Source organism: Saccostrea cucullata, unplaced genomic scaffold (genome assembly GCF_032062105.1).
Source record: "Saccostrea cucullata isolate Sc308-1 unplaced genomic scaffold, CSIRO_AGI_Scuc_v1 ctg349, whole genome shotgun sequence".
Classification (NCBI taxonomy): domain Eukaryota; kingdom Metazoa; phylum Mollusca; class Bivalvia; order Ostreida; family Ostreidae; genus Saccostrea; species Saccostrea cuccullata.
In genome coordinates, this window is record NW_026928102.1 from 188,977 (window position 1) to 216,124 (window position 27,148).

Genomic DNA, 27,148 nt, shown 5'->3' on the forward strand with positions numbered 1-27,148 from the left:
TTACAGAAAAAGAATGTTTTATTTCATGTTTTAAGAACGTTTTTTAAACGTTTTATAAGATCTTTAATATTTGGAAGCTATACATACCCTTAGAATAGTTTTAAGAAAAATGTTCTTTTAAAGAATTAAGAATGTTTCAAAAACATTTTGACAACGTTCCTTCCAAATGTTCCATAAATCTGAAACATTGCATGAATACCATGCAATGTTTCAGATTTATGGAAAAGGAATGTTTCATTTCATGTTTTTAGAACGTTTTTAAAACGTAATATAAAAATCTTTGATATTTGAAAGCTAAACATACCTTTCGAAACATTTTAAGAACGTTTCAAAAATATTTTAGAAAAATGTTCCAAAAGGATTTAATCATAAGCTTCTTGAAAACATTTTAAAAATGTTTTTAAAATGTTATAAAGAGAAGAGGAAATGTTTTTAAAATGTTTTTAAAATGTTTAGTCTGAAATGTTTCGAAAAAACCTTTTTACAACACCAATAAAATGTTTTGAAAATGTTTTGTGCTACCTGGGTTCTACACTGAGTCTAACGGAGACAAAATGAACATTTGTCATCCAATTTTCACATCATATAGATCTACGTCACCCATGTAATAGGACACTTTGACAACTTTACTTTATTTCGTCAAATTCAATGTAAATTTTATTTCAAATTCCACGTACAGGGCTCGAGGGTGTATAAAAATTGTCACTGACAAAGGGTGATCTTTTCAATTATGTTTCACTATACATGTAAGTTTCACTTTGAATTCTTTGAACAACACTGAGAAACACAAAATGTGACGGGAAAAAGTTTATAGATAATGGAAATTGTAACGAATAAACTAGATCATAAAATCAAATGAAAATTGAAAGTTATGCAAATGTGTCGGTTAATTAAACAGCAAAAGTTTCGCGTTATATCGCGAAAGTTATGCGTTTATTCGCAAAAGTTTTGCGCCGGTATAACTATTTGCAAAAGTTACGTGTTATAACACAAAAGTTACGCGTTATTATGCAAACGAAAATGAGCTCAATGGGCTTCCGTAAGCTACCGGTAGGGATTAAAAAAATATAATTATATATAATATTCTCCAATGCTCGGTCTTAAAGAAAAAAAAGGTAAGAGGCCATCCAATATCTATAAAAGGAAAATTCATTATAGCAAAATACGATACTCAGAAAAAATGCCCCCTACCCCTTCTACGGGCTTGCACCCCCTTTTCCTTTACCCGGGAATATTTTTAAACCCTTAAATCCTATCAGGGATGTTTTTACCAACAGATCTGCACACTCATCAGTTTAATTAATAGTAAAACTTCCCTCGTAGCAATAGTTTTCCATTAGTTATTTCGGAGAAAATTAGTTCGGTCAGATTACTTTTAAATGGTTTATAGCGTTAATCATTTCCCGTTTGATTTTCTGCTGCGACTGAACCGGGATTATTTTCTAGACGCTGCATAAGCAGTTTTTTGCAAGTATTTACTTTGAAATTTTAAGAAAAGAATATATTCCAATCTTAGGTACATATTTTATGTGCGAAATCAGGCGCTAAAAGATTGCGTCATCCATACCAAGGGTAAAGTCCAGGTTGGAGTTTGCCCTCTCGGTCGATTTTCCATTATAAAAGAAGATGCTGACTTTAAACGATTCCGATGTGAGTATCAAAAGACGTCAAATTTTATTTTATTTAAATATTTATTCAAAATTTACTTATCTCTCTATTTAATATGTTTTACGGTGTGACCGTTGGGGCGAGCGCAGTTTATTTACTATCATAAACCTACACATGTACTGTCTATTATTCAAGAAAAAGAAAGCAAAAAGAATAAAACAAAACAATAAAAAGAAATCATTTCCCAAGCATCTACGATCGAGATTCCAAACTTCTGGAAGTTTTCTCGGAAATACCCGAACCGTTGAAGTGAGAAAGTATGACGTCAGATAAAGTTTCTGTTGCAACGCAAACGCTAGTTTTATGGAAAAGAGATTGCATTAAATCGTTCTTTTCAAGTAAGTTGTTGCTATGTTTTAGCCACCATGTTGCTATGCACCGCAAGATGTTTCCGAGTCTTACGGAAGCAACCGACATAACTTCGTCAAAATTCGTAAGTTTCCGGTGACGTCATTTGTATCATTTCCGAAGGGCAAGGTGAAGGCCGGTGTTGTGGCATGGGGGTATTTTTTTGAATAAGGTAAGGCAAAATCATTTCGTTAAGATTTCGGTAAGAAAGAATGTTTCTTTAATTTTTTTACTACAAATTTATTCGCGCAAAGGACATTGGGTATCACAATTCTGGGAATGTTGCAAGAGAAATTTTATTATGTACAGATTTCAATCCGAATTTTGTTCATACACGTTAGTCTATTGAGCTCGCTTTGCGAGCGTCGCTTCACGACGCTCGCTGCGCTCGCTATAAATAAATAAATGTTTATATAGGCATACATTTAATGCTGCAGATTAAATTGTGGCTCGCTGGTCTGGAAAAAAATGTATTGTTTTTTTCAATGGGTGGCGCTGTAGCTCGCCGGTTTGTCAATGTATTTTTTTTTGAGAGAGCTACAGTTCTGCAGCTAAGACATCAATTAAACATTCCAGAGTTATCCAATTCTTAAATCAGTATTCACCGTATTTCATTTGATCTATCAAAGTCAAAGGTTCTATCAGTTCAAGTTTTACTTTTTTAAAGAAAATTGAATAGCAATACCAAAATTCTCTCTATCATTCCGAACAACATTCAATCCTCATTTTTGGAATGAAAAATTTGTAATCAGACATAAATATATACAGTGGACCTTCAGATATCCGTACGATTTTTCGTCAGAACGGAATTTTTTTAAATGTTATTTTGTCTTGTTAAATGGTAATTCAGATATCCGGACGCTTCACATATCTGGACAAATTGACTAGGAACCAAAGCATCTGGATAAATGAGGCTCCACTGTAGTTTTGTCAGCTTAAATAAATTTTAATTGACCACCATCCACATTAGGGCCATATGGCCATCACCTTTGTTTTTCCGAGACCACAATCTTTATTTATTTATTTTTTTTTTTTTTGTTGTTGAAAATTTGTATCAAACATGTCTTTTCTAAATCCAGCAATGGTCATTTACATAAATATTTTCTTGTTTAATCATTGGTCAAAGAAAATTTTACCAGTCTTACTGACAGGATCAATATGGTTTTCAACAACTCTGTATTCCATGTAATATTAAATAGAAATTAGAATAAAATTTACATGATTCAGTAGAATTCTTTTGTTCACATTAAAGTGTTGTTTTATTTTGGGTTCAAAGATTAATACAAAAAAAAAAAAATAAATAAATAAACCACGGGGTTAATTTTTGTATCTTCTTCAAGAAGCTGGAATGGTGGGTGAAATTTCGAAATCCTAAGGATATATTGGAGAAGCACCCTACTTTCTTGCTGGCAGAAGTGTATATGATAATCAATGCTGCACTGTGTCTGTGTCATGGTATGAACTGTCATATTATTATCTTTCATCTTTCAAATGTAAATCCACAAGAAAATATTGCACTTTCAGTATTATAAAATTTGAGATCTTTAACAAAAATTTTGCTTGAGTAGATAAAAATCTCACTGTTTTATTGGCATCATTCCTCTCACAGAGTGAAGCTCAGTAACACTTTGTCTGTGAACAAAGATTCAAAAGGAGTCAATTGTATAACCACATCACATACTCATTTTGACTTTAACATCCAAAAAAATGTTATTTACCTTGGATTCCTAATATTTTTCAGCTCTTCGTAATGGTGGGCGGTATAAGTGGTTATGGTTGACCTGTATTCTTCAGGGACTTACCACAGAAATGGTCAGCTATTTCCTTCCAGATATAGATAACTTCTGGCATGCTCAGGCAATGGTGATGTTCGCAGGACAGCGGTTACCATTGTACATTATGGTATTGTGTAAGTCAGTTTTATAATTATACCCCCCGCAAACGAAGTTTACAAAATTTCACCATTTCTTCAGGATCCGTACTTCTGTCTGTAGACGAGATTTTGGCTCTGGTCATCCATTGCAAACTCAAAAACTGTTGGAAGGATTTGTCTGAAAATTTATACACATATTATTCACCATATGAAGGTGTGCACCTGGGCCATCCTTAAAAAAATGTTTGTTTGGAATTGCCGCCTGGGGGTTTTCAGACCCAGGAGGGAGGGAGGCATATTTTTTTTTTTTTTTTTTTTTTTTACAAATTGAAGCTATTTAATGATAAGAAATAAAATCCAATGAACATTTGTGATTTTTATTAATAAAACTCTTTTATTTCATTAATATTATTTTTGTTTTGATTTTGAAAAATTATATCTACAGAACAGTACTAAAATATTCAATCTTATTTAGATCTGCTCATTTCATAACAGTCAAATTTCAGCATCAAACATTCTGGTTTATTTTAAATAAAATTAAACAATAATTTTGTCAGTCTAAATCATAGCATTTCTCCTGAAATTTAGCCCTTTGTTCAGACAACCCTTACAAACAGTGCAAACCACACAAAATTTCTTAAGAATAGTTTGGATGTTTTTTGGAAAAACGGGAGGGGGTGCTTGGTTTGTTCTAGAGTGTTCACCATGAATCAGTTTTAACATTAGCTTTTAAAGACTTGTTATACTGACAGACAACATTTTTCCTTCAGTATTTGGGATAACAGATATCTGATCCATGTAATTTTTTAACTGGGATCTAATGACTAAAGGATCATTTTTAATTTCAACATGACGGACTTAGCCTATCAAGTTCAACGTGCAATCTATTACAACAGCTTTTTCCAGGTATTGGTGTACCATTCCATTTAATTTTTTATTCACCTTTTATTTTTATGGAAATGCTCTTCAACGCTTGAATGTTTTCACATCAACTGACCCAACCTGGTCTGACATTTTGGCGGCTTTCATTTTGTCAAATCACCACCTGTTGTTTCGTTTAAAAAGAAATATGATGTCATCACAGTCTGCTGCTTCACAATTGAATTGGGAATTTTTGGTCACAAAATTGGTAAAAATTAACGTTTTGGCATTGGGAATGGTGCAGTTTATCGGTACCAGTTAATATAAAGAAAAAAAGCTCGAACCCGACTTGAAAAAGATATTTCGACGAACGAACTTGTAACAAACAATGTTAGACGATAAAACGGTAAAAAAAATATTGTCTATATTTTACCAATAAAATTTTTTGAGCGGGGGGTATTTCAATGAGGCGGGCGGCAATTCCAAACAAACTAAAATTTTATTTTGGCCTTGCTATTTTCATATTGATTGGATCATTATTTTGAATTTTACAGGTGTTTTTTCATTTTTATTTTGTGGTCTTGTGCAGACCGTTTCTCACAAACTATCAATTTATCTGAAAATTTGCACACTTATAATTCACCAATGAAATGCATGGAATTTTCAAAATTTGTTAATTTTTCTGCATTTTACAGGTTTTACTTTTTATTTAAATTGACTTGTTCATTTTTGGCTCATTTATAAGGTTTAGAGACAGAATATAAATATCATGTACAAAAATGTGAACTAGTACCTTAAAACAACTCATTAAAACTAAAAAAAAGAAACATCAACAAGTGTTTAAAACAGTTTTTACATTACATAGAAGATATGTAAATTCATTTGTCTCTTGGAATAATGACTGGACATGCATCCAGTTTGGTAATTTGAGTTTGGTGTTGGAGGTTGTTAAGGCATATCTTTTTCAAGCGTGTGTGTGTTATTCTCCAGGGAATAAGGCACTTAAAATCTCTCTTAATTATTCTCTTGGTTGTAATTTATTGTCTGTCAAAGCACTTCATTACTGGATGACCAGCTTTTTATTTTCAAAATGAATTTGATATATCAAGATTAATTTGATTTTGTATAATGATTTTTTTTTTCAACAATTAGTTTGCATCATGACACATAATTGCAATATATTTAATGCAGAAATAAAAAAAATGTTAAATTGAATTACAATGTAGTTTGATGTTGCAAAAGCAGTTTCACTCATTAAAAATTAATTGCACATATTTTACTGTAAATTTTTATATAAATCAGTGAACGCACTTAATCATAAAGTATTTTTGAATTGGCACCTTCTCTGAAAAACCCAGCGCCAAATATTATACGTATTGGACAGTTCTAGTTGATTTTTTTTTTATTGAAGTAAATTCTAAAGATTGTAAATTGGATTACTGTAAACCAGCTTTTATTCTTGTGCAAGCAATATTCACGAGTTCTGCAATCTACCCTGTATTGCTAATACATGTATCAAACACCACAAACCAATCATTTTGCTTAGTATTTGTATAAAATGTTTCCTCAGTCATGAAAATTGATTGTCGCAGATTGATTTTATAAAACCGATGAATCCCGAATAAAAGATGACACGAATAATAGTTGGTTTACATTAATCTCTCACAGTTTAATTAAAATGTGTCTGTTTTTTCCCTTCAGATACATTCTTTTACTACACTGCTGTTGTTGGAGTTTCCCATCTCAGACTCCCCTGGTGGGCAGAACCATTTGCTGGTAAACAACAATTTTATTAACTGCATAATTGTCATAGCTATCAACATTGTTTGTCAAGTCTGTTTGATTCACTATAATCTTTTTTTCATGTTTATCAAACTCCATATTACAAAAAAATGTTTATTGCAAACATGCTCTAATATAATGAATTGATGCCTAAAGCAAAGTGTTTTTAGCTCACCTGAGCCGAAGGCTCAAGTGAGCTTTTCTGATCACATTTTTCCGGCGTCCGTCTGTCTGTCTAGCTGTCCGTCTGTCTGTCTGTCTGTCTGTCTGTCTGTAAACTTTTCACATTTTCGACTTCTTCTCAAGAACCACTGGGCCAATTCAACCAAACTTGCCACAAAGCATCCTTGGGTGAAGGGCATTCAAGTTTGTTCAAATGAAGGGCCATGCTCTTATTCAAGGGGAGATAATTAAGAAATGAAAATTTGATATGTTTTAAAAATCTTCTTCTCAAGAACCACTGTGCCAGGAAAAATGAAACTTATGGTGAAATACCTCAGGTAGTGTAGATTCAAGTTTGTTCAAATCATGACCCCCGGGGGTAGGGCGGGGCCACAATGGCCGACCAAAATTTTACATAGATATATATATAGGAAAATTCTTTAAAAATCTTCTTGTCAAGAATAACAAAGCCATAATTGATCATATTTATTTGGAAGCATCCTCAGGTAGTGTAGATTCAAGTTTGTTCAAATCATGACCCCCGGGGGTAATGGGGCCACAATATACCGTAAGTTTTACATAGAAATATATAGGAAAATTCTTTAAAAATCTTCTTTTCAAGAATAACAGAGCCATAATTGATCATATTTATATGGAAGCATCCTCAGGTGGTGTAGATTCAAGTTTGTTCAAATCATGACCCCCGGGGGTAGGGCGGGGCCACAATGGCCGACCCAAGTTTTACATAGAAATATATAGGAAAATTCTTTAAAAATCTTCTTCTCAAGAATAACAAAGCCATAATTGATCATATTTATATGGCAGCATCCTTGGATAGTGTAGATATTAAATTGTTAAAATCATGACCCCTCGGGGGTAGGGCGGGGCCACAATTTGGAATCCCAAGTTTTACATAGAAATGTATAGAACAAATCTTTAAATATCTTCTTCTCAAGAGCCACAGGGCCAGGAAAGCTGAAACTTATGTGGAAGCATCCTTGGTTAGTGTAGATATTAAATTGTTAAAATCATGACCCCCGGGGTAGGACGGGGCCACAATAGGGAATCCAAGTTTTACATAGAAATGTATAGAACAAATAAATATCTTCATCTCAAGAACCACTGGGCCAGGAAAGCTGAAACTTATGTGGAAGCATCCTTAGGTAGGGGTAGATATTAAATTGTTAAAATCATGACCCCCAAGGGTAGGGCGTGGCCACTAAAAGGGAATCCAAGTTTTACATAGAAATATATAGAACAAATCTTTAAAAATCTTCTTCTCAAGAACCACAAGGCCAGGAAAGCTGAAACTAATGTGGAAGCATCCTTGGGTAGTGTAGATATTAAATTGTTAAAATCATGACCCCTGGGTGTAGGGCGGGGCCACAATAGGGAATCCAAGTTTTACGTAGATATATTTAGGAAAACTCTTTTAAGAATCTTCTCAAAAATCACTAGGCCAGTAAAGCTGAACTGCATGTGGTAGTGTAGATTCTGGAGTGTTAAAATCATGAAAAGGGATGGGGTAGGGGGCATGATAGGTATAGCAAAAGGGGAAATCTAGTAAAGAACTGCATCACCCAAGTTACTCAGGTGAGCGTTGTGGCCCATGGGACTCTTGTTTATTTCCCTTTGGTTTTTAACATATTTTGAAACTAATGGATATAATGAATTATGTTTATATTGGAACAAAATTGCTCCTGTCTTTGGCACATTGTTGTAAGCATATTTTACTGTACTTCCATGTTAAATGCTGGAAAAAAGTTTTTTCTTTAATGTCAGACATGCGACTTTTAAAAAACTTCAATACTTTACAGTGGGTATATCTGTGGTGTTGATCGACATTCCTTACGATATTATGGGCATTAAGCTGTTATGGTGGACCTGGCACGACACGGACCCTAACATCTACGACCGCCATTACTGGGTTCCTTGGACCAGTTACTACTTCCATGCAACCTTTGCTGCGGGAATGACCTTTGTATTCTATGGAGTCCACAGGCTGCTGGCAAAGAATGAAGAAAAGCTTCAAAGTGCAGGGTAAAACTGGAATTTTGTATTTACTATTAAGAAAAGTAGAGATTTGTCTAATTCTTTATTTGAGAAAAGATTGATTCTAATAATAAACTCTCTACATCGTTTCTAAAATACAACTACAGTAGAATCGTCATTGTTTGTGGGGGACCAATGTTTGTGGATTTCGTGGGTCACCCTTACCCACAAATTTACATCCTCTTGAACATTTATTCTATTAACACATTGATTAATTGAAAACTTTTATTTACAACAAACCCACGAAATTACGTCCCCACGAACAGGTGAAAATTTGCTTACCCACCAACATTGAACCCCAGGAATTAAAATGATTCCACAGTATACCTTGTAATATTATCCAACTTAATGTTTACAAATGTGAATACAAATTAAAGTCATGCAAGTACATTATATCACAAATAATATATTATTATTTTCAGGTTTTTCAAAGAGGCCTTGGCATGCTTGCTAGCAGGTATTTTAGGCATGCCTCTGGGAGTGATCCAGTTTTTGCCGGTGTACCACCCACTTCATGACAGTAACGAGATCCACACTGAGGTGTGTGTCTGGATCCAGATGGCGGTGTACGTCATGATCATGTGGGCTGGAGATCGGAAAGCTGCTGTCAAAAGGCATGAGCTGCAGGAAAAAGAGAAAAGTAAAAAGGAGAAGAGTAAGTGCAGGGAGACAAAAGGTTTGACAAAACACTTGATTAACTGGCTCTAAAGGAAAGTCCATGGATCAGTTACTTATAATTGGAAGGAGTGGGTGTCTTTTACTTAGCATCATATTTGATGCAGAAGAAAATCAACTGTGTGAAAAATGAAACCCAAATAAGACTAAACTTTTCCAATGTTTTACCACAATGTTTTCAGTTAAATGAAAAGACATTAAAAACATTTTGTATCATATTTAACACTGTAAAACATCACTAATCACATGAATTAAGCACTTTATAATACTTCAGGTATAAGACATAATTGAACTTACAGTTCTATGCACAAAACAGCAATCAATTTACGCAAACGATTACAAAATTTTATTTCTTTAGGATCCTACTTCAATGAAATAATCTTGGCTCTGGTCATCCACTACTCCATGTATGTCTTCCTGGTGTTTACAGCCAAGCCAGAGAAGCAGGTCTCAGTCGGTCTGCATGAACCCATTGGTTCGTGTCAGGAAACTACCCCAGTGTACACTGCCTTTGGTCATGTAAGCTGAACTTTGAATTTAATTTTATAACTAACTTCCATTGAAAATAAGAAGATAAAACCCTTTTTGGATGAGAACATAAAAGGAATCTTTCTAGAACATAGGAAGGATTTGTTTCCTAAAATAGAATTTGTACTAAATAGCCAAAATATTTTCCCATTTGAACTTTTTCTTTGACTGTATCCTTAAATTTTGAATCCATTACTTTATAATAACTAAATTTCTATATGCAGGTTTTGGAGAAGCATAAGTACCTATGTGTTGACAAGTATGATGAGGCCATTTTTGATTTCCATTGTACAAAGAAGCTACCTAAACCTGGACAGAGCTGGTACACCATCTGTGGCACAAAGTTCCCCAACCACGTGGAGTACATAGTCATCGTCTGTGGTGCCTGCTTATTTGGGATGGCCTACTACTGGCAGCTTCTGGTGTGTTCTGGTTCACAACCATCTGGTTCAAAATTATCCGGTTCACAGTCGTCCGGTTCTCAGTTATCTGGTTCCCAATCTTCTGGTTCTCAATCATGGGGTCAAAAGAAGAAAAAGATCAAACAGAGTTGAAAAAATTTAGGCTTAAATTAATTGTATTAACACCTGATTACTATTAAGGACATATGCAACGTTCCTGACCTACTGAACATTTTTCAAGATATTTTTAATTTAAGATTATAGACTTAGTGCCATCAGAAGTTCGCAGACAAATATTTAGCATGCATTACCAGGGTTTTTGAAAAGATATCAATTGATGAAAATTCTTGTATAATTCAAAGGAAAATATACAAAAATTATTAAGCATGTATTCTAGATGTTTTCTTTTAATACCCAGACTTGTTTTAAAAGAAGTGTACAACAGCATATATAGACATTTTTAATGTAGCATTCAGTTCCTTTTAGTATTGGAACTCTTCAACTTCAGAGAAAAACACAACAGAGTTAAAAGTACGTTTCGTATGCCCTTAAGTGGTAAAGCTCATTACCATTCTTGGTAATTTCTCTGTTATGAATAATTTTTTTTGCATGATTTTTTTTTGATTTGCAGCTTTAAAGGCTATGTTTAAATAAATTATTTTTATGCGTTGAATACTTGCTTCTTAATTCAGTCTGCTATATTGAATATAGATAATATGAATGTTTTGTGACTTTTTTCTCATATTGATTGAATTCCAGAATTTATCATGAAATGCAATACTAAAGTACAGTGTTTGTTGTACAAAAGCAGCATCCACCAAATATTAATTGCCATGATTATATGTACATGTATATATAAATTCAGAAATGCACTTAATCAAATCTAATAGTGCTGAGATTGAAAAATCTATTCCCGCCAAATATTATACGTGTTGAATACAATTCATTTACATTATTTATTAGGAAGAATTTTTTTTCTTCTGTATATTGTCATTTTGAAGGATGTATTTTAATTAAATTTACACTGAAAACAACAAGATCTATCATGTCAACCTTGTTAAAACAAATCCCTCAAAACCATTGATGTATTTTTGATGATTATAGAATGATGCGATTTATATACATGTTTACGAATGTTGTCAGTTTCAATCAATGTCTTTATAGAGTTAGAGTTATAACAAGAAAAAGTGGTGTTTTTTTAAATGAAGTACAGTATATCTTGAAACTCAAAAGTGGAGTTGCTCTATGTTTGCTTAATTGCTTTGTGCTATAAATCAATAAGTACAGTGTGAATGATTTATCATGAATCCCAAGAAACCCAAGTGATTGTGTAATCTTATTTGACTTGACGAGTATTGTTTGTTTGCAGTAAGACTATAATGTAAGTGCAGATTGTATGATGTTTTGATTTATACCCAAAACTGAGATTATGTCACTGTCCTATTAAATTTTTGTTGCATGTCTCAGTAATGCCTTTATGTTATTTATTAATCTGTTGACATTCAATACAAAAAGAGTAGCTGTTTCTTCTTCTCTATGTCTATTCTTAAGGCTATCTTACAATTCCAAAAGAAAGACATATACAACCTACAACTTCATGGTTGCATTCCATACCCCCTTTTGATGAATCAACTGATAAAGTTTAATGGTCCTTGGTCTCAAACAGAGTGAACGATAGGACTCCAACACAAAAATATTAATAGACAGACAGATGAAGAAAGGAAAACACCATATCATAATACCCTTGGTACATTCTGTATGTAACAGAGACAATTTTGAGCCTCTGCTGGAGATTGAACCCGAGACTTCTGGCTTCCAGTCCAGTGCTCTACCACTTGAGCTGAAGAGTTAACCCACCATCCCAAGCAAGTAGGATGTTGTGTATCTTACACTACTACATTGTCCCCCTCCAGAGAATGAGATATCCTCATCTCTTTTGGAGTGCCGACACCTGTGGGGCAAAGTTCTAGGGCAATTATTCTCACCTGCCAGAGAGCACCCAGGTCCCAATGTAGGCACCAAATGTAACAGACAATTTTGTGCCTCTGCTAGGGATTGAACCTGGGGCTTTGGTTGCCAGTCCAGTGCTCTACCAATTGAGCCCAAGCTAGTAGGATGTCGTGTATCTTACACTACTACATGCACAATCTGTCAAAAGCTAGCATTTTCAACGACTGCTTTTACAATGACACTCGTGGATCACAAGTTATGCAGTTGAAATGACAAGACTATTTAACTTTCTATTACTAGTATACTGAGATTCAGATATGGCAATAAGTTCATACATGTATTTTGTATACTTGTTTTTAACAACTTGAATCAGCTCATTGCATTCAGTTCCCTTAATATTTAAAAATCATTACAAACTTTCTAATAGTGGCATATTTCTTTTATTCAAAGGCAAAGGAAAAAATATAACAAACTGTTCTTTTCCAAGAAACAACAGGTTTTCAATACTATTCCAAGTTTGCAAAATAGAACTGTTGATCAATATATTTCATGATAGTTCATAACTGGCAATGTTTCAAATAGGATTTCATTAATTAAAGATCCACTAGCACAGAAAAAAAATAAATGTACCGTACTAAAACTGTATTTACATATACAGTTAAAAGTGTTTTAGACGAACATATTGCAATGAACCAAATCATCAATGCTTTCAGTAAAACCATCTGAATGAAAAAACAAACAAACCAATACAAAAAAGGTACATGAGTACATATTAACATACATGTATGTGCTTATTACAATTCTGAATATACAGATGAAATTTTTTATATTCAGAGAAAAGTAATAACAAGTGTTTAGCTTCATTTCCAAGCTTGCATTTTAGGTAAAACTTATCAAAACATGTGTCAAATCTTTTTAATAAATCTTTATGTAATTATAAAGATTACATTATATCATCATAAAAAGGAAATTTTCTTTCTACATGTATTTATCTGCCAAAACTGGTGGATCTACAGAGTTATGCCCCTTCCTATAGTATTCCCATAATACATTTTCTTCGATATTTTACTTTCTGTTTACACGTTTTATTTTTATTTACCACAAAATATTTTCTGTTGCAACTGACTGGGCCTACTTTTTGGCTAAATTGACTGGATTAAGTGGGTTCTTAAAACATTTAGAGCAAACAGTGGTGTACAAGGATAATTATTTTAGTATGAAATAATGAAGTGAAAAAAATATTGTACATATACTGTACAATACATTAGGCCATTTAAAGATGTTGTAAACCAATAATTATTCAAACCATCTTTTATTCTTGATTTGATAGTTTGAAATCAATCCGCGACAATTAATTTTTGCAACAGAGGAATACACATCGGAAGCAAAATTAATGTTTCGCAGCAAGTAATATTCACGAATTAAAGTTCGCTGTGAAACTGGCAGGTATTTTTTGCGTACGAATAAAAGTTGGATTTAGTAGTTAGTACCAGTAATTTTAAATGACGTTACATGTATTTATACTGGGGTATATTAATTAACATTGTAAATACATGTACATTGTACATCAACATATTATTGTCTTAAGATACGTGAATAAACAAATGGCAATAATTCATATGATATAGCAAAACTATAATGCACATACCTACATGATCATATAACTTTTAACTTGGAAAAATGAAAAATAAAATGTTTATCCAACATTGTTGGTTTCATAACACTTTCGTATCACAGTTCAAGCTTGTCCATAACTCCCCTTCTGCAGATCAAGAATCACCACACAACATATTGTGTACCTGGTAATACTCCATTTAACATACATAAACATGTCTTCTCTCTTTTTTTTTTTTTGAACAAAAAAGAAATCTCAAAAACTTATAAAAATAATTATAAAATAACACACCAAAGACATCTTTAACAAAAGGTCAAAATACTGTGACCTCTGAAGCATAAATACTAAGGACTATCTGAACAAATTATCTATATACTTCACAAAAAGAAAAATTTTCAATATTTGAATTAAGTTCAAAACTGTACAATGTGCTTTTAAAAATACATGTATTCTTTAATACTTAATATAATCATTAAAAACCAAAAAAAGTACAACTGAGATAAAAAAAAATTCAGCTCTTCTTTTTATGCGGGAGGTTCAGTGTATCGACCAAGTACCATGTTCTGCATGAATTCTGGAACCTGAAAATTAAAAAGAAAATCAATTCTGATAATAAGAATTTTATGTCCCTTTAACACAAATTACCAGGACAGTTAATTGTTGAAGTTAGCTTGTTGTTGCCTGAAGTTGTTGTGAAGAAACATACCACAGTACAATGCAGGTCTCATACCTTTTCCCAAATACCAAAGTGTCTATTTTAAAATTACTGTTTTTATTTTTGCCCCTCTTACAGCTCCCTACCCTTAAATGACCCTTTGTATCTGAGGACAATGCACTATTCCCTTTTTAACCACTAACCTCATCTGGATCATTCAGGGCTTGGTGAATCATTTTCTCTATATTCCTCATCATTGAAACCTTCTGTTGTGGTGTTAGGGGGTAAACTATGTTTCCGATAGGACCAGCCTGTAAATTTCATACACATTACTGAAATCTTTTCACAAAAATATTACATGAACTCATGACAACTTTCTCAAAAAACTTTTGTGAAATCAAAATTTTATAAAATAACATGAATCTTTCTGAATCAGTATCAGTCTGTTATCTTTCAACTAAAACAACTGAATTTTGATTTTAAATAAACGTAATGATTGGCATGTGCTTGAATAGACATAATCACCTTACACATTCCATAGTGCCATTATATGAATAACTTACTGTGTCTTTTAACTCACCTTATACCAGAAAGTGACAGAAATAGTATGTCCATAGTCAGGTAATGATTCAACATGATGCCACCTTGTAAAAATAAATAAGATTTGATTCAATGAAATGTTCTCCTTCTATCTTACATGTTATTGGCATACACTTGACTCACAATTGTGAAGATGAAAACACCGAATGCTATCTTTGAAATCTAAAAATGTGTAGAAGTTAAAGCAGTATGAGCTGCAACTTTGATGTCAAAATTTTTTGTTGCAATATTTTAATTAACTATTTAAATGACAGAAAAAAGAGCATTTATAATCTTCTACTCTTTACATTTCGAACAGAAGAACTATTTGTATGCTTTGATTGAAGCAAAATTACATTATTGTCGTCCTGTACAATATTGATTTCTTATAAAATACTATACATTCCTTTATAGAAATCTTTCTTCTGAAAACAAAAATAATTCTTTATATCAGTCTAATTAAACATAATGGTTTAAATTACATACAGATTTGTCATAATAACTTGTTTTAACAACAAAATTAATTTCTCCAAAATGCAGCTCATATTGCTTTAAGCTTCTTTCTGAGAGACCTGCAAATGCTCAGATGACAGAATGTAAGATCTTATCACCTTTTCCATTGGAAAATGAACAACAGTATTTTTTTTGTTAAAATAGAAAACTTCCATTGATAGACATAGAGCTTTCATTTCTTTGGCTTCAACCAAGATAATATGCACTGATGTAAATAAGATGTAAATAATTAAGAAAATATGCTTACCAGTACATAGGTAAATACAGTATATCTCCTGGCCCCACCACTGTTTCATAACCTTTGGCATCCTTAAATTTGGGAAACTTTTTGTAATCTGGATTATCAAAATCAACCTACAACACAAAACAGGACATTTATGAACAAACATACATATAGATACAGAAGGGATTTTATATCTTACAACAATCTACCAATTAAGGTAATAATGCTCTATTATATATTTAAAATCTATTTTTTCCCCAATTGGGTATTGATTTATTTTTGTTTTCCAACCATGTAGTCTTGATTTCAAAACCATTCATCTTGCCAAAATACTATCAGTGAATACATTGATTACGGTAAATGTTTTTAGGGACACAAAAAAGTTTCTCTGCTGCATACATACAAAATTTACTGCAGCATAGGAAATGTAGCAGTATTTATAAAAGGACTAAAATGATAACTTTTTTACAGTTCTCAAAGTCTCCTCTTCAAACTTGACTCTTATTTTCTCTCAAAAAAGTCCCTGTAATTTCATGATACAGTAATGAGGAACCTAAATTTTAATTCTCTCCCTCTCTCTTTGATTTTGTCTCCCACTTACCTGGTTTTGTCTGTCACAGGGATGATAGGTGGGATACGGGTACATACACTTGAACTGGTCTCCCACTTACCTGGCTTTGTCTGTCACAGGGATGATAGGTGGGATACGGGTACATACACTTGAACTGGTCTCCCACTTACCTGGCTTTGTCTGTCTGGGTGAAACAAGATAAACCTCTTGTATCCTCGGATCTGGGTAAAAAAGTTCTCTTGCTCATCATAGTGGGCAGGTGTGACGTTGCCTGTATTAACAAGATATATTGAACATTGACATCAAAATAAATTTAAAAACTTTGATATATTAAACAGTAACGGAAAACATTGACACACAAAAAATCAAAATTAATAATAATCATGTCATTCAATGTACTTTCATTACATTTGTGATTGGATATGACAATACCCTGTTCAGATTTTTTATTGTTTTTTTTTTTTTTTACAAATGCTTCAACTGAATAATTCATATGTTTTTGTGTCTACAAGGAACAGATTTGAAGTTCTTTTTTAAAATTTGATCTTCACCAAAGAGAAGCAGATATGAGTCTTGATGAGGAGGAGTGTTGATATTACAGTAACAAATTAATTCCTAAGTTTATATACCTTCCATGCCAATGAGGAGCAGATTGGAGGTCAGAGGACCAAACTTGTTTTTCTTCTGTTGCTCTGTCACCCAACTCCAGTTGAAACCAAGAAAGTCAGCAACAATCCTCTTCCCAACTCCCTCATTGAGAGCTTGTTGTAAATACACTCTGAAAGATTGATAAATTTATAGTACATAAACAAATGAAATCTGTTTACTACTGAACATGAATGTGGTACAAGTGTGTCAATTAAATAAATTCTGAATTTGGTCAACATAACATCGTTAATTTATATGATGTACTTTTATGCAAAAATTTTTACAGCTGAATATCCAGGAGTAAGTAACAATATTTACAGTCAAGTCAAATGATAAAAAGAATTTTAAAGATTGCATTAATTTTGATGGTTTTGGTCACATCTCAGGCCCCAACTGCCAAGACGAGTAGGCAGTGAAAGATGGACCTCTTTCACAATACAATAAGTATTGTATCAATGTATTACGATATGCTTATTTTCAATGCATTACATTTTCATTGGAAGAAAGAAATTCCAATAAAATGATACATTAAAATATTTCAAAACTAGTTCAGGTGTTCCAGAGAGGAAGCTTAAAACATTCAAAATATGTTGACAGACGGCACACAACAAGTCAACAATTACAGATGAGAATGAATAGCAACAGTCATTGAAGGGGGAATTTGGGTTTAATATAAATATTTGACATGATATCAAAACATTTTCCCTCTCTAGACTTACCTGTCCTTGCCAGGTTTTGCTGTCTTCAGTTTGTTTACAAACTCTGGAAATGTTAAATCCAAATGTTCCATTGGTTTTTGAAAATTTTTGTTAGAGTCAATTTTCTTGTCATCAAAGTATTGAAATCGTTTGTTTTTTGATTTGTACACAGTGAATTTTCCATCTCCAATGTTTTCTTGAAGGTAATCTAAGTCCCAGTGTAATGCAGACTGTACTAAGCGAGAATCTTCTATCACCACAGGTAGCTAAAAATACAGAAAACAATTTTATTCCATGTTAATTATAAACTATAATGTCTGAATACAAGTTCATAATAAGCCAAAAACTTGAAGCTACCTTTAAAGCCACTTAACAACAATAATAGGGAAAGAGATGACGCTCGTCACTGCCTTTAACCTGGGCTAAGAGAAAACGATAATTTTTTAGTAAACCCACATTATCGTTAGGTACACAAAATAAAGCAAATGACAATAACAACAAAGATTAAATGAATAATAAACGTCCTTGATTTAAGAATTTACTGCAGAAAAATAGTCAATAAAATGGTTCTTTATTAAAATCAAGGCTTGAGTTTGGTAAACACTTGAAAGCTATGCCCAATCACTGTCAACACAAGATGAAATGACAATAGTAAAATTTTTTAAATGATGTTTACTTCATTTCCTTTTGGATATCAGCCATATAAAATTGCACCAGGGTTCGAAAAATAAAATGCAGAAGTGATAAAATATCAAATTATATCCAACCAGAACCTATAGCAAATTCTATATCTATAACTTTTTAGATTTAGTAAAAATCTCTACCTAGTATACCGCTGCACAGAAAGTGAAAGTAAACCATATATTTAAGTTTTCTTTCAATAAAAGAACCTTTCTATTACATCTAATTTAAAAATTACCCCAGCAGCAATCCGTCTGTCTGTTTCTGGGTTGTTGATGCTAAGTCTTGGAATTTCTTCTGTTGGAAATGGATACTCCTTTAGACTAAAATTTTTGGAACTTTCTTCTACCTTTGCCATCTTCCCAACGACGCAAATAGATTACTGAATACCGAGCCCGATCTTTATTATGTGTTTTTTTTTCTTACTAACATTTTGCAAGTGTTTTTAAGTTTAAAAACAAAGAAAGTTACCAAAAACAAGAGGTCCAGGGGCCACATTGAGCAATTGCTTGCAAGTCGGGGGGGGGGGGCGTTTTTATTCCCTTCATGATTTGAACAAACTTGAATCTAACTAGAGAGATTGCTATAAATATAACGAAGCCTGGCTTTGAAGTACTTGAAAAGAAGATTTTAAAAGGTATAATTTTTTGCTGCCATTTTGGACCCTACCCCCGGGGGTCATGATATTGAACAAACTTGAAAAAAAATTCAATGCTTCAGTGGTATGAGAAGAAGATTTTTAAAGATATATAGTTGTAAAAAGTTTCAAATAAAATTGGATGATCCCACATGAGTTTCATCTTTCCTGGCCCATCCTTGAGAAGAAGATTTTTTAAATCTATATACCTATGTAAAACCTCACCTATCATGATTTGAACAAACCTGAATGTACCCGCTGATGATTCCACATGAGTTTCATCTTTCCTGGCCCCATTTTAAAAAAAATTCATTAATTTTTCTAAATAACGTAACTTTATTTGTCATGTCAAAGGAATCTGAACTTGAGAAGAAGATGAAAATGTGAAAAACACGACAACAACGACAACAAAAAACAACGGACAAAAAAACAAAAAAAAAACATTTTTTTTAAACATATATATTTTGGAATTTATATTGTAAAAAAAAAAAATCAATACTTCGTATCATAGATGAAAGTTGTGCAAGTTTCATATTAAAAAGGAATAACTTGTCAACCAAAAGTTTGTTTTCTATCAAATACATATAACGTTATCTAAAATATAATGGTGCAACATGTACACGATCAACAAAAATTAATGACAGCTGGAAAATATCATTAAAATGTTAAGTTCAATTATTATACAAATGTATCCGTTATAATTTATTACACTAACAATGTACATCAAAATCAATTGCACACAATTGAAGTGCTGTATATAACTTGATTAATTAAGTTGTCTTAGAAAAATTGTGAAAAAAAATAAACAAGCAAATTCAAATAATTGTGCCCCCCCCCCCCCCCGCTTTCGGTGTCTTTGTGGGTGAGATGTCATTTTTCATGGCATTTTATGTCAAATATGAAAGCCCTATCACAAGTCATTCAGAAGTTATCACCAATTTTGATTTTTTTTAATTAGGTCAATCGTGAAGGTCAACGGGTAAAAATCATAGCATGCTTGGAAATATCTTGTCACAAATGATGTACATGTCAAATATGAAAGCCCTATCTCTTCTCAATCAAAAGATATATGGAAAAATTAACATTTTTGAAAAGAAGGTCACGAGGTCAATTTCATGTATTTAGAAAGGTAACTTCACAGATAATTTAACATACTTGTTTAATATGACCCTTAACGTTATCTCTTCTTATTCAAAAAGTATTGTCAATTTTAACTAATGTTTAATTTTTTTGAAAAGTGGGTCAACTTTAAGGTCACAGGGTTAAAAATCATAGTGTATGTAGAAAGGTCTTGTCGCAGGCATTACACAGGTTTTATACGAAAGTCCTATTTCTACTCATTCAAAACCAAGGTTAAAGTTTTTAAAAATAATTCAACATTCAAGGTCTTGAGGTCGAAAAATCAAATGTACATGTGTATTTAGAAAGGTTTTGTCACAGGTAGTATACATTTTTGATATGACAGCCCTATCTTTTCTCATTCAAAATTATGGCCAATTAAAAGTAATATTCAATTTTTTTAAAAGTAGGTCAAACTTCAAGATCAAGGTCACAAATCAAAGTGTCTTTAGAAAGGTCTTGTCAAAGGTAATGTACATCTGTAATATGAAAACCCTGTGTCTTTTTATTCAAAAGATATGGTCAAGGTAAAAGTTTTTTGTGACGGACGGACACAGACTGACCGACTGACAGAAAGCGAAAGCGGGGGACAATAAATACATAGGCGTCGGAACCGGGGAGTGGCTAGGGGGCTTAGCCCCCCCCCCCCATGCACACTTTTTGCAAATATATACATTATATTATATACACATTGAAAATCGGGGTTTACCTTAAATTTTTGTTGGTTTAGCCCCCCCCCCCCTTTCAATTAGCCCCCCACTTTCAATTTGCTTCCGACGCCTATGAAATAGGATATATTTTATCAATTTCATAAATAAAAAAAACATACATGATCATTGTGAACAAAACAGAGAAGAAAAACATATATATACATGGTCATTGTGTACAAAACAGAGAAACAAACACGCACTTGAAAACGGAAAGAAGTGATCGATGACATAGAAAATATGGAGGACAGACTGCATCGTTTTTTTTTTGTAATTTAGATGAAATATATTTAAGCCTTTTTAAAGATTTATTAAAATTTGTGGTTAGCATAACTTTAGTAAAACTGATGCTTAATTATTCAAAGTGAAGGGTCTTATAAGTTGCAATAAATGGAAGAAACTTTTAATAATTACTTAGACGAAAAAGATTGAAAAAAATCCTGCGATTGATAATCATAAGTTTACCGCGTATCATTAAAATCCTCTAAGAATTTGTATCTGCAGACCCATTTGGCTCTATGCCTAATTGGTCATTCAACTTATAGTTATAATTCTCAATCTCATCATGCTTATGCAGAAAAGAAAAGAAATATAAATGCTTATGCAAGTATTTCAATAAAGAAAATATTTATTCATAAATATTCAACATTAGTGTTACCTTAGAAAAATGAGCAGGATATTTTGAACCCGACTTTCAATTTTTTTTATTGGGGAAAATGTTTAATCCTAAAAAAGTTTCTTACGATTTGAAAAGGGGGGGGGGGTCCATAAACCAGCTCACGCATCGACTAGATACAAGAAAACACACATCCACCTAAAATAGGCAATTTCTTTTTAAATAATATGTTTGGCCAGGATATCAAAGACGTTTTTAGCCCTATAAAATATATTAAATTTGGGGGGAAAATCTACAGCAGAAGCTATAATATTCTAGACTTAATTATCTTTGTGTAATCTTCTTACTTTATAAATTAAACAAGCAATTAATTATGCAATATTCGATATAACAAAATAATTAATTTCTTAAGGAATAAAATAGTAGCATTTTTGCCACCCACGAGGCAGGGATCAATCTGGCCTATTTCTTCTATACCGTAACACGTAAATCCCTCCGCGTTCGTCGTGTAACATATTACTCCGCGTGCACCTTATCTGACACCGGCGATAGATCGGGGTCGGAAAGAAGCCAAAAAAGTATACGTGAGGTGATGTTGTGGATATGTAGGTTGTATTTGAACTTTTAATATGCTGATATGTTGGATTATATACAAAGTGGGTCTTAGTTTGGGGTCAGTGTAATTTCTCACCTGGTCGTTTGATCAGGTGTGCAAGATCGTTTTCGAAAACGTAAACAAACATGGCTTCGAAGTGTCGCAAGTTCGAACCCAACATATTTAACAAACTGAAATGCCAGGCTTGTTTTGGTGCAAAGGATGCGCATTCTGCAGAAGCTCTACATAATAATAAGGTGAGTGTATTTTCACATTGAATCACGTGTGTCAGAACCTCAATACCACAGAGAAAAAAATTTCAAAATAATTTAAAAGAATATATGAAAGTTATTTACCACATATTAGGTTGAACTTGACCAGGCTAGATTACTTGGAATACAAATTATGTAAAGAGGTTAATTACCAATTATACTCTTTAAATCCTTATATGCTTATGATTTGTACGTAATTTTTAAGAGTTTGGCATGCATAAGTATGTCATCTTCATGTTGGCCTTTTACTTATCAATTTAACATCTTTAAAGTTATATAATTGGGTGTGCATCAATTACAACTTGACTTGCCATGCTTGAAATCTCAAATATAATTTCCTATTGTGAATTAAAATAGGTTAAGGCAGATGAGTATGATTGCCAACATTGCGTGAAACATAGACACATCTTTGGGAATTTGACCCACATTCTCTTCAATAATTGAAAAATTAAGTCTCCTTCTGTTACAAATTACACATTGTTTGCTCTGCCATGCTGTCAAACCAGCATGCCATACAGCCAGGTTAGGAATGCACCACCGAGTGAATGTCAAGCAGAAAATTCTATGCAACTAATTAAGTGCATGGCATTGTATTTGTGATTATTCTATGCTAGACTTCAAGTATTTCTTTAGAACAGATGTTGATATTTTTTCAATCAGCTGATGCATATACAATGGCATGTGTATGCATCATATCTATGTATACCATGTTGCACTTTTGTAAGATTTGTAAAGTCATTTGAATAAATTTTGTTAAATTAATTTCCCTTTGGTTTACATTTGGGTCATGGAAGTTTCCAAAAAAAATTGCTGACTTGCTTGTGATCAGTGTGGTTTATCAAAAAGATGCAAATGTTTGATATTTCATGGTTGGTGGGATATTTTCCACTTTGTGAGCTACTAAAGCTCTCAGTGGTATACCAGAATTTTATGCTACATTTGATCCAGATGGTGTGTATCTGCATTGCAATGAAATATTGGTCACAGAGAAACCTAATAAATTATAATTCCTGACTCTCAGACACAAGAAACCTTAATCTGACACTCACAAGTATCTGTAACTCCCACAACAAAAAACTCCTTATGGATCGGCAGATTGTTTTATTAAAGTTTACATCTGTTCTGTATTTGCACTGTTTCACCCTTTTGACTGAGATACAGGACATATGCTGCATATTAAATAGATTTGTGGTTTATATGTGTATTGGGAGACATCATTTACATAATTTAAGTAATCTTGGTGACATCCAGACTGAATGCTGCTGTGTCGACAAACATAGGTTACCTTAGAGCTCTAACACCACTCATCTTATCAAGAACTTTCATTCATAATCAAAATTGAGAGAAAGAGAGGAGAGAGAGAGAAGAGTGTATTTAATGTGCTCTGTCTAAACAATAACATTATTTTGTTCAGACACTTATACATGTGTATATGCTGTTATTCATTAGATGTTTTGTTGGTACCAGTCATTCATTATGTGCACCTTACGTAAATACTTATTGGAATAGTGCGTCGTAACAAACACTCAAGAGATTTCAAAACACAAGTATAGAGACATTGACAGAGACTGCACAGTTTTGTCAGAAATGCAAATACTTGTCTATAGTGGGAACGACTGATTACATCACAGGCTTTGTTCTGTGCCGACCATTACGACCATTAATGTATTTTCATCTGGTAAATCTAAGTACACATCTCTGCCAGGTTATTTCATTGTCATGTTTAATGAGGGTGACAAAAAGATGGATAGTATTTGACACCTGTTGAGTTGTTTACATTTCTCCTTGAGTGACATTGGTAATCGTATCTCGACTTTCTTAGATCTATAACGTACCACAACCACCAAAATAAAGATAGGCCCTAAAAGGATTGCTATCTCCTTTTCATATATATCTATACAGCGTAGAGGGGTGACTTTCATCTCGCAACAAAGGGATGACATTCAAAGTTTTCACCTTGTTTTATGTTGAACAAAACAATATGCAGAAGCAGAATTGTATTAAGGCCTTTTGTAGGCCACTTTTTTTAAAGAATATGTCTTCAAATAACTTTTGTACTTGTGTAAGTGTGTAAGGTGACAGAATTTAACAACCTGCTTTCATCAGAGACCTTGGTAGGACACCCTAACTGGGGGCTAGGAAATCTAGCTGTCATGTTTTTCTCCATTTGATGTTTTTATTTTATTTATTGACAACCAGTTCTGAAGGCTCAGGCTGAAAACATTCACAGGATAAAGAAAGAGATACCTTTAAAAAAAAGAGAGACTTCTGGCGTGCATATTGGAAAGATAATGATGTTTTCTCTTTAAAATCCAGAATAGAAAGAGAGATAAGACAGAGGGGTATAAAGTTAGTTTTGGAATGCATTCAGAAGTCTTTTCTCTACAGATGTTTATCTACAAATTTTTTCAACACTGTCTTTTCAAAAAAGAAGGTGCAAGATATTAGGAACCTTAAAAGAAGGATATGTATGGAATTTTTTTTGACACTTTCATTGTTTGTATTACAAATATTTTCATATGCATTCAACTGTTGACCATTTCATATAATTTTAAGAGAGCAGACAAAACGATCGTCATTAGGGGGTCTATAGGGAAAAATTGATAATCATAAAACAATTATGTGTCAAAGGGAATTCCACTTAAATAAAACGAATATTTACTCTTTCAGTTCCTCGTGCCCATATGCCCTTATGAAATACAGTTTAACCTTTATAAATATGAATTTAATCATGGAAGCAGCCCTCTAGAGCACTGTTTCATCAGTAATTTCTTGCCCCTGTGCCTGGCTGTTTCATCTTTACAATGAGTATTTGTTCTACATGACTGCTGATTAGCACAACAAACTGCACATGGCCTCGTTCTTGGTGATGCAAATATGTCAGTAGCCCTAACTGACCATAACCCACTTTTCATTTCTATGTAAATAAACAGTTTGATTTATCGTTAAGCTCATAAATCTACAAATTATCTTTATCTGATCCTGTATGGCAAATGGGCTAGTAATATTATAAGGTAGTTTTAAAGATAGTAATTTGATTTATTGTTAACCTTGCAAAACTTCATGTAATTATTTAAACTATATACATTCAGTAGTTCTGAAATAAATAGATATTAAAATATGAATTTTTGGAAATATATTTGGAAAGAGAAAAAAATACATGTCAGTTTATGACAATATAGTTGTTTATTTGAGGGAACACCTATAATCTCATCTTTTACAAAACATTCCTCTTTTTATTGTGTTTATTATTTCAGCTATAAACAGGTGCCCAACCTGTAAAATATTTTATGCTAATTCAGGTGTGAAAAAGAAAAAGTTGAACGATCCAAAACAAGATCAGATGACCAGATTTGAACAGATTAGTGTAGGTGCAATGTAATACCTGAGGTCCGTTTAGCTATGTCACATTCCAGGGGTTATTAGACATAACATTCAGTATAGATGATACAAGAGTTGGTAATCAGTCTGTAATATGTAGGGAAATAATTTTGAAATTTATCTTATTTGAATATTTATAATTTACTACATGTATGGATAAGTTACTTAATTTTTTTTTAATTTTTAAAAACACAAAAAATGTTATTGTTTACTTTAAGATATAAGTCAAAAATAAAAAAAATTATTTGACATTTATCATTAACTCTTACTGATAAATTTATCTTCAAGAAATGGCTTTTTATTTGAGCAGATTTAATATTTGAATAACTTCAGTATTTTTGAAAATTAATGTTATGTCTTTGGAATAGGATATACTGAAGGTTATATTTGGCATTATTGTAATGATGTATCTTCTATTAATGAAGAATTAATAAAAGTGTTGAATCGCATACTTTAAATGTGTGAAGTAGATATAGATTTTAGGTCATGTTATTTTTCATACCAGAGACAGGTATAGGTGTGGGCCCCAGGGGCAAGTTATGACTGGACATAAGTTAGTCCCATCATCAGGTGTACATCTAGGAGTCTATGATAGTGGACGTCCTTTGACGTCTAATGACCATGGTGCGTGTGGTAACAGCCCACTTGGGGAACGAAGGCCAGTTTTGAATAACAATGATGACAGATATAGAAGAATCTCTCCTATCTTAGGGCTTATTTGCATTTTGCTTTTAGGATAGATATGCTGTTGGGGATATGGTTCTGGGTTATTAATGGGTTTATGCTGTCCACTATCTGACCAGATCAGGGCAGGTTATTTAGTGTGCTCCTATTACAAGTTACAATGGCCCAAAAGTACTTCTGACATAGAAACATCCTGATCTATTATGATTAGTTTGAGTCAGTCCCTAAAGCCTATAGCAACTTTGATGGTCCAGAAATTGTGTTATATTGTAACCTTAATCCTCCCATTTGTCTGATACTTGAAAACACCTTAACGTTTTATGAAGTAAGGTAATCGTTGATTTTATTTTACACAATATACAGATGTTCCTTACACGTCTTTCCTATATCAACATATGTATGAAGATCAAAAAATAAAGCAGTTCATTGATAAATCTCCTCCAAAAAATCTGTCTTGACCTATTTATGCTATTATCTTTCACAGGCTGATGATTTTTAACATTATCTAATGATCACTTCAAAACTTTTGATCAGAATAGCTTTGTATTCTTGTAACAGATAGTTTATAATAACCCTATGTATACCAAGTTCAGTGAAGTAGTCTTATTGAAGCTCGGCTGGCTACTGTGTTATAATGGGACTAAAGCCAGGCTT

General features: G+C 32.8%; 3 protein-coding genes across 10 annotated transcripts in view; 2 read left to right on the forward strand and 1 right to left on the reverse strand.

The window, feature by feature from the left end:
- Positions 1-1,404: 1,404 nt before the first annotated feature.
- LOC134276426 (uncharacterized) lies at positions 1,405-11,816 on the forward strand. The gene is made up of 8 exons (XM_062758679.1): positions 1,405-1,650; positions 3,357-3,471; positions 3,758-3,925; positions 6,452-6,526; positions 8,512-8,734; positions 9,169-9,401; positions 9,780-9,940; positions 10,174-11,816. Exons 1-8 carry the CDS (start codon positions 1,627-1,629, stop codon positions 10,501-10,503), a joined length of 1,329 nt encoding a protein of 442 aa, XP_062614663.1. The 5' UTR covers positions 1,405-1,626; the 3' UTR covers positions 10,504-11,816.
- Positions 11,817-12,717: 901 nt separating this feature from the next.
- Positions 12,718-18,868, reverse strand: LOC134276427 (hypoxia-inducible factor 1-alpha inhibitor-like). Its single transcript, XM_062758680.1, has 9 exons — positions 18,722-18,868; positions 17,824-18,068; positions 17,086-17,234; positions 16,627-16,727; positions 16,487-16,540; positions 15,910-16,016; positions 15,151-15,214; positions 14,774-14,881; positions 12,718-14,496 (listed from the first exon to the last, which is right to left on the reverse strand). The coding sequence occupies exons 1-9, from the start codon at positions 18,839-18,841 to the stop codon at positions 14,440-14,442; spliced, it is 1,005 nt and encodes a 334-aa protein (XP_062614664.1). The 5' UTR covers positions 18,842-18,868; the 3' UTR covers positions 12,718-14,439.
- A 3,225-nt stretch (positions 18,869-22,093) lies between these two features.
- Positions 22,094-27,148, forward strand: part of LOC134276428 (uncharacterized) — a 44,736-nt gene continuing 39,681 nt past the window's right edge. For all 8 annotated transcript variants that reach the window (XM_062758681.1, XM_062758684.1, XM_062758683.1 and 5 more), the window contains exon 1: positions 22,094-22,414. In XM_062758681.1, coding sequence (XP_062614665.1) covers positions 22,304-22,414 — 111 coding nt within the window. In that variant the 5' untranslated portion in view covers positions 22,094-22,303. The remainder of the gene's footprint in view (positions 22,415-27,148) is intronic.

Coding starts and splice junctions, on each gene's coding strand:
- LOC134276426 (XM_062758679.1), top strand. CDS start 1,627: ATGCTGACTTTAAACGATTCCGAT. Junction 3,472..3,757: donor TGCACTGTGTCTGTGTCATG/GTATGAACTGTC, acceptor AATATTTTTCAG/CTCTTCGTAATGGTGGGCGG. Junction 9,402..9,779: donor GAAAAGTAAAAAGGAGAAGA/GTAAGTGCAGGG, acceptor TTATTTCTTTAG/GATCCTACTTCAATGAAATA.
- LOC134276427 (XM_062758680.1), bottom strand. CDS start 18,841: ATGGCAAAGGTAGAAGAAAGTTCCAAAAATTTTAGTCTAAAGGAGTAT. Junction 16,728..17,085: donor GCTCCTCATTGGCATGGAAG/GTATATAAACTT, acceptor TTGTTAATACAG/GCAACGTCACACCTGCCCAC. Junction 16,541..16,626: donor ACCCAGACAGACAAAGCCAG/GTAAGTGGGAGA, acceptor GTGGGAGACCAG/TTCAAGTGTATGTACCCGTA.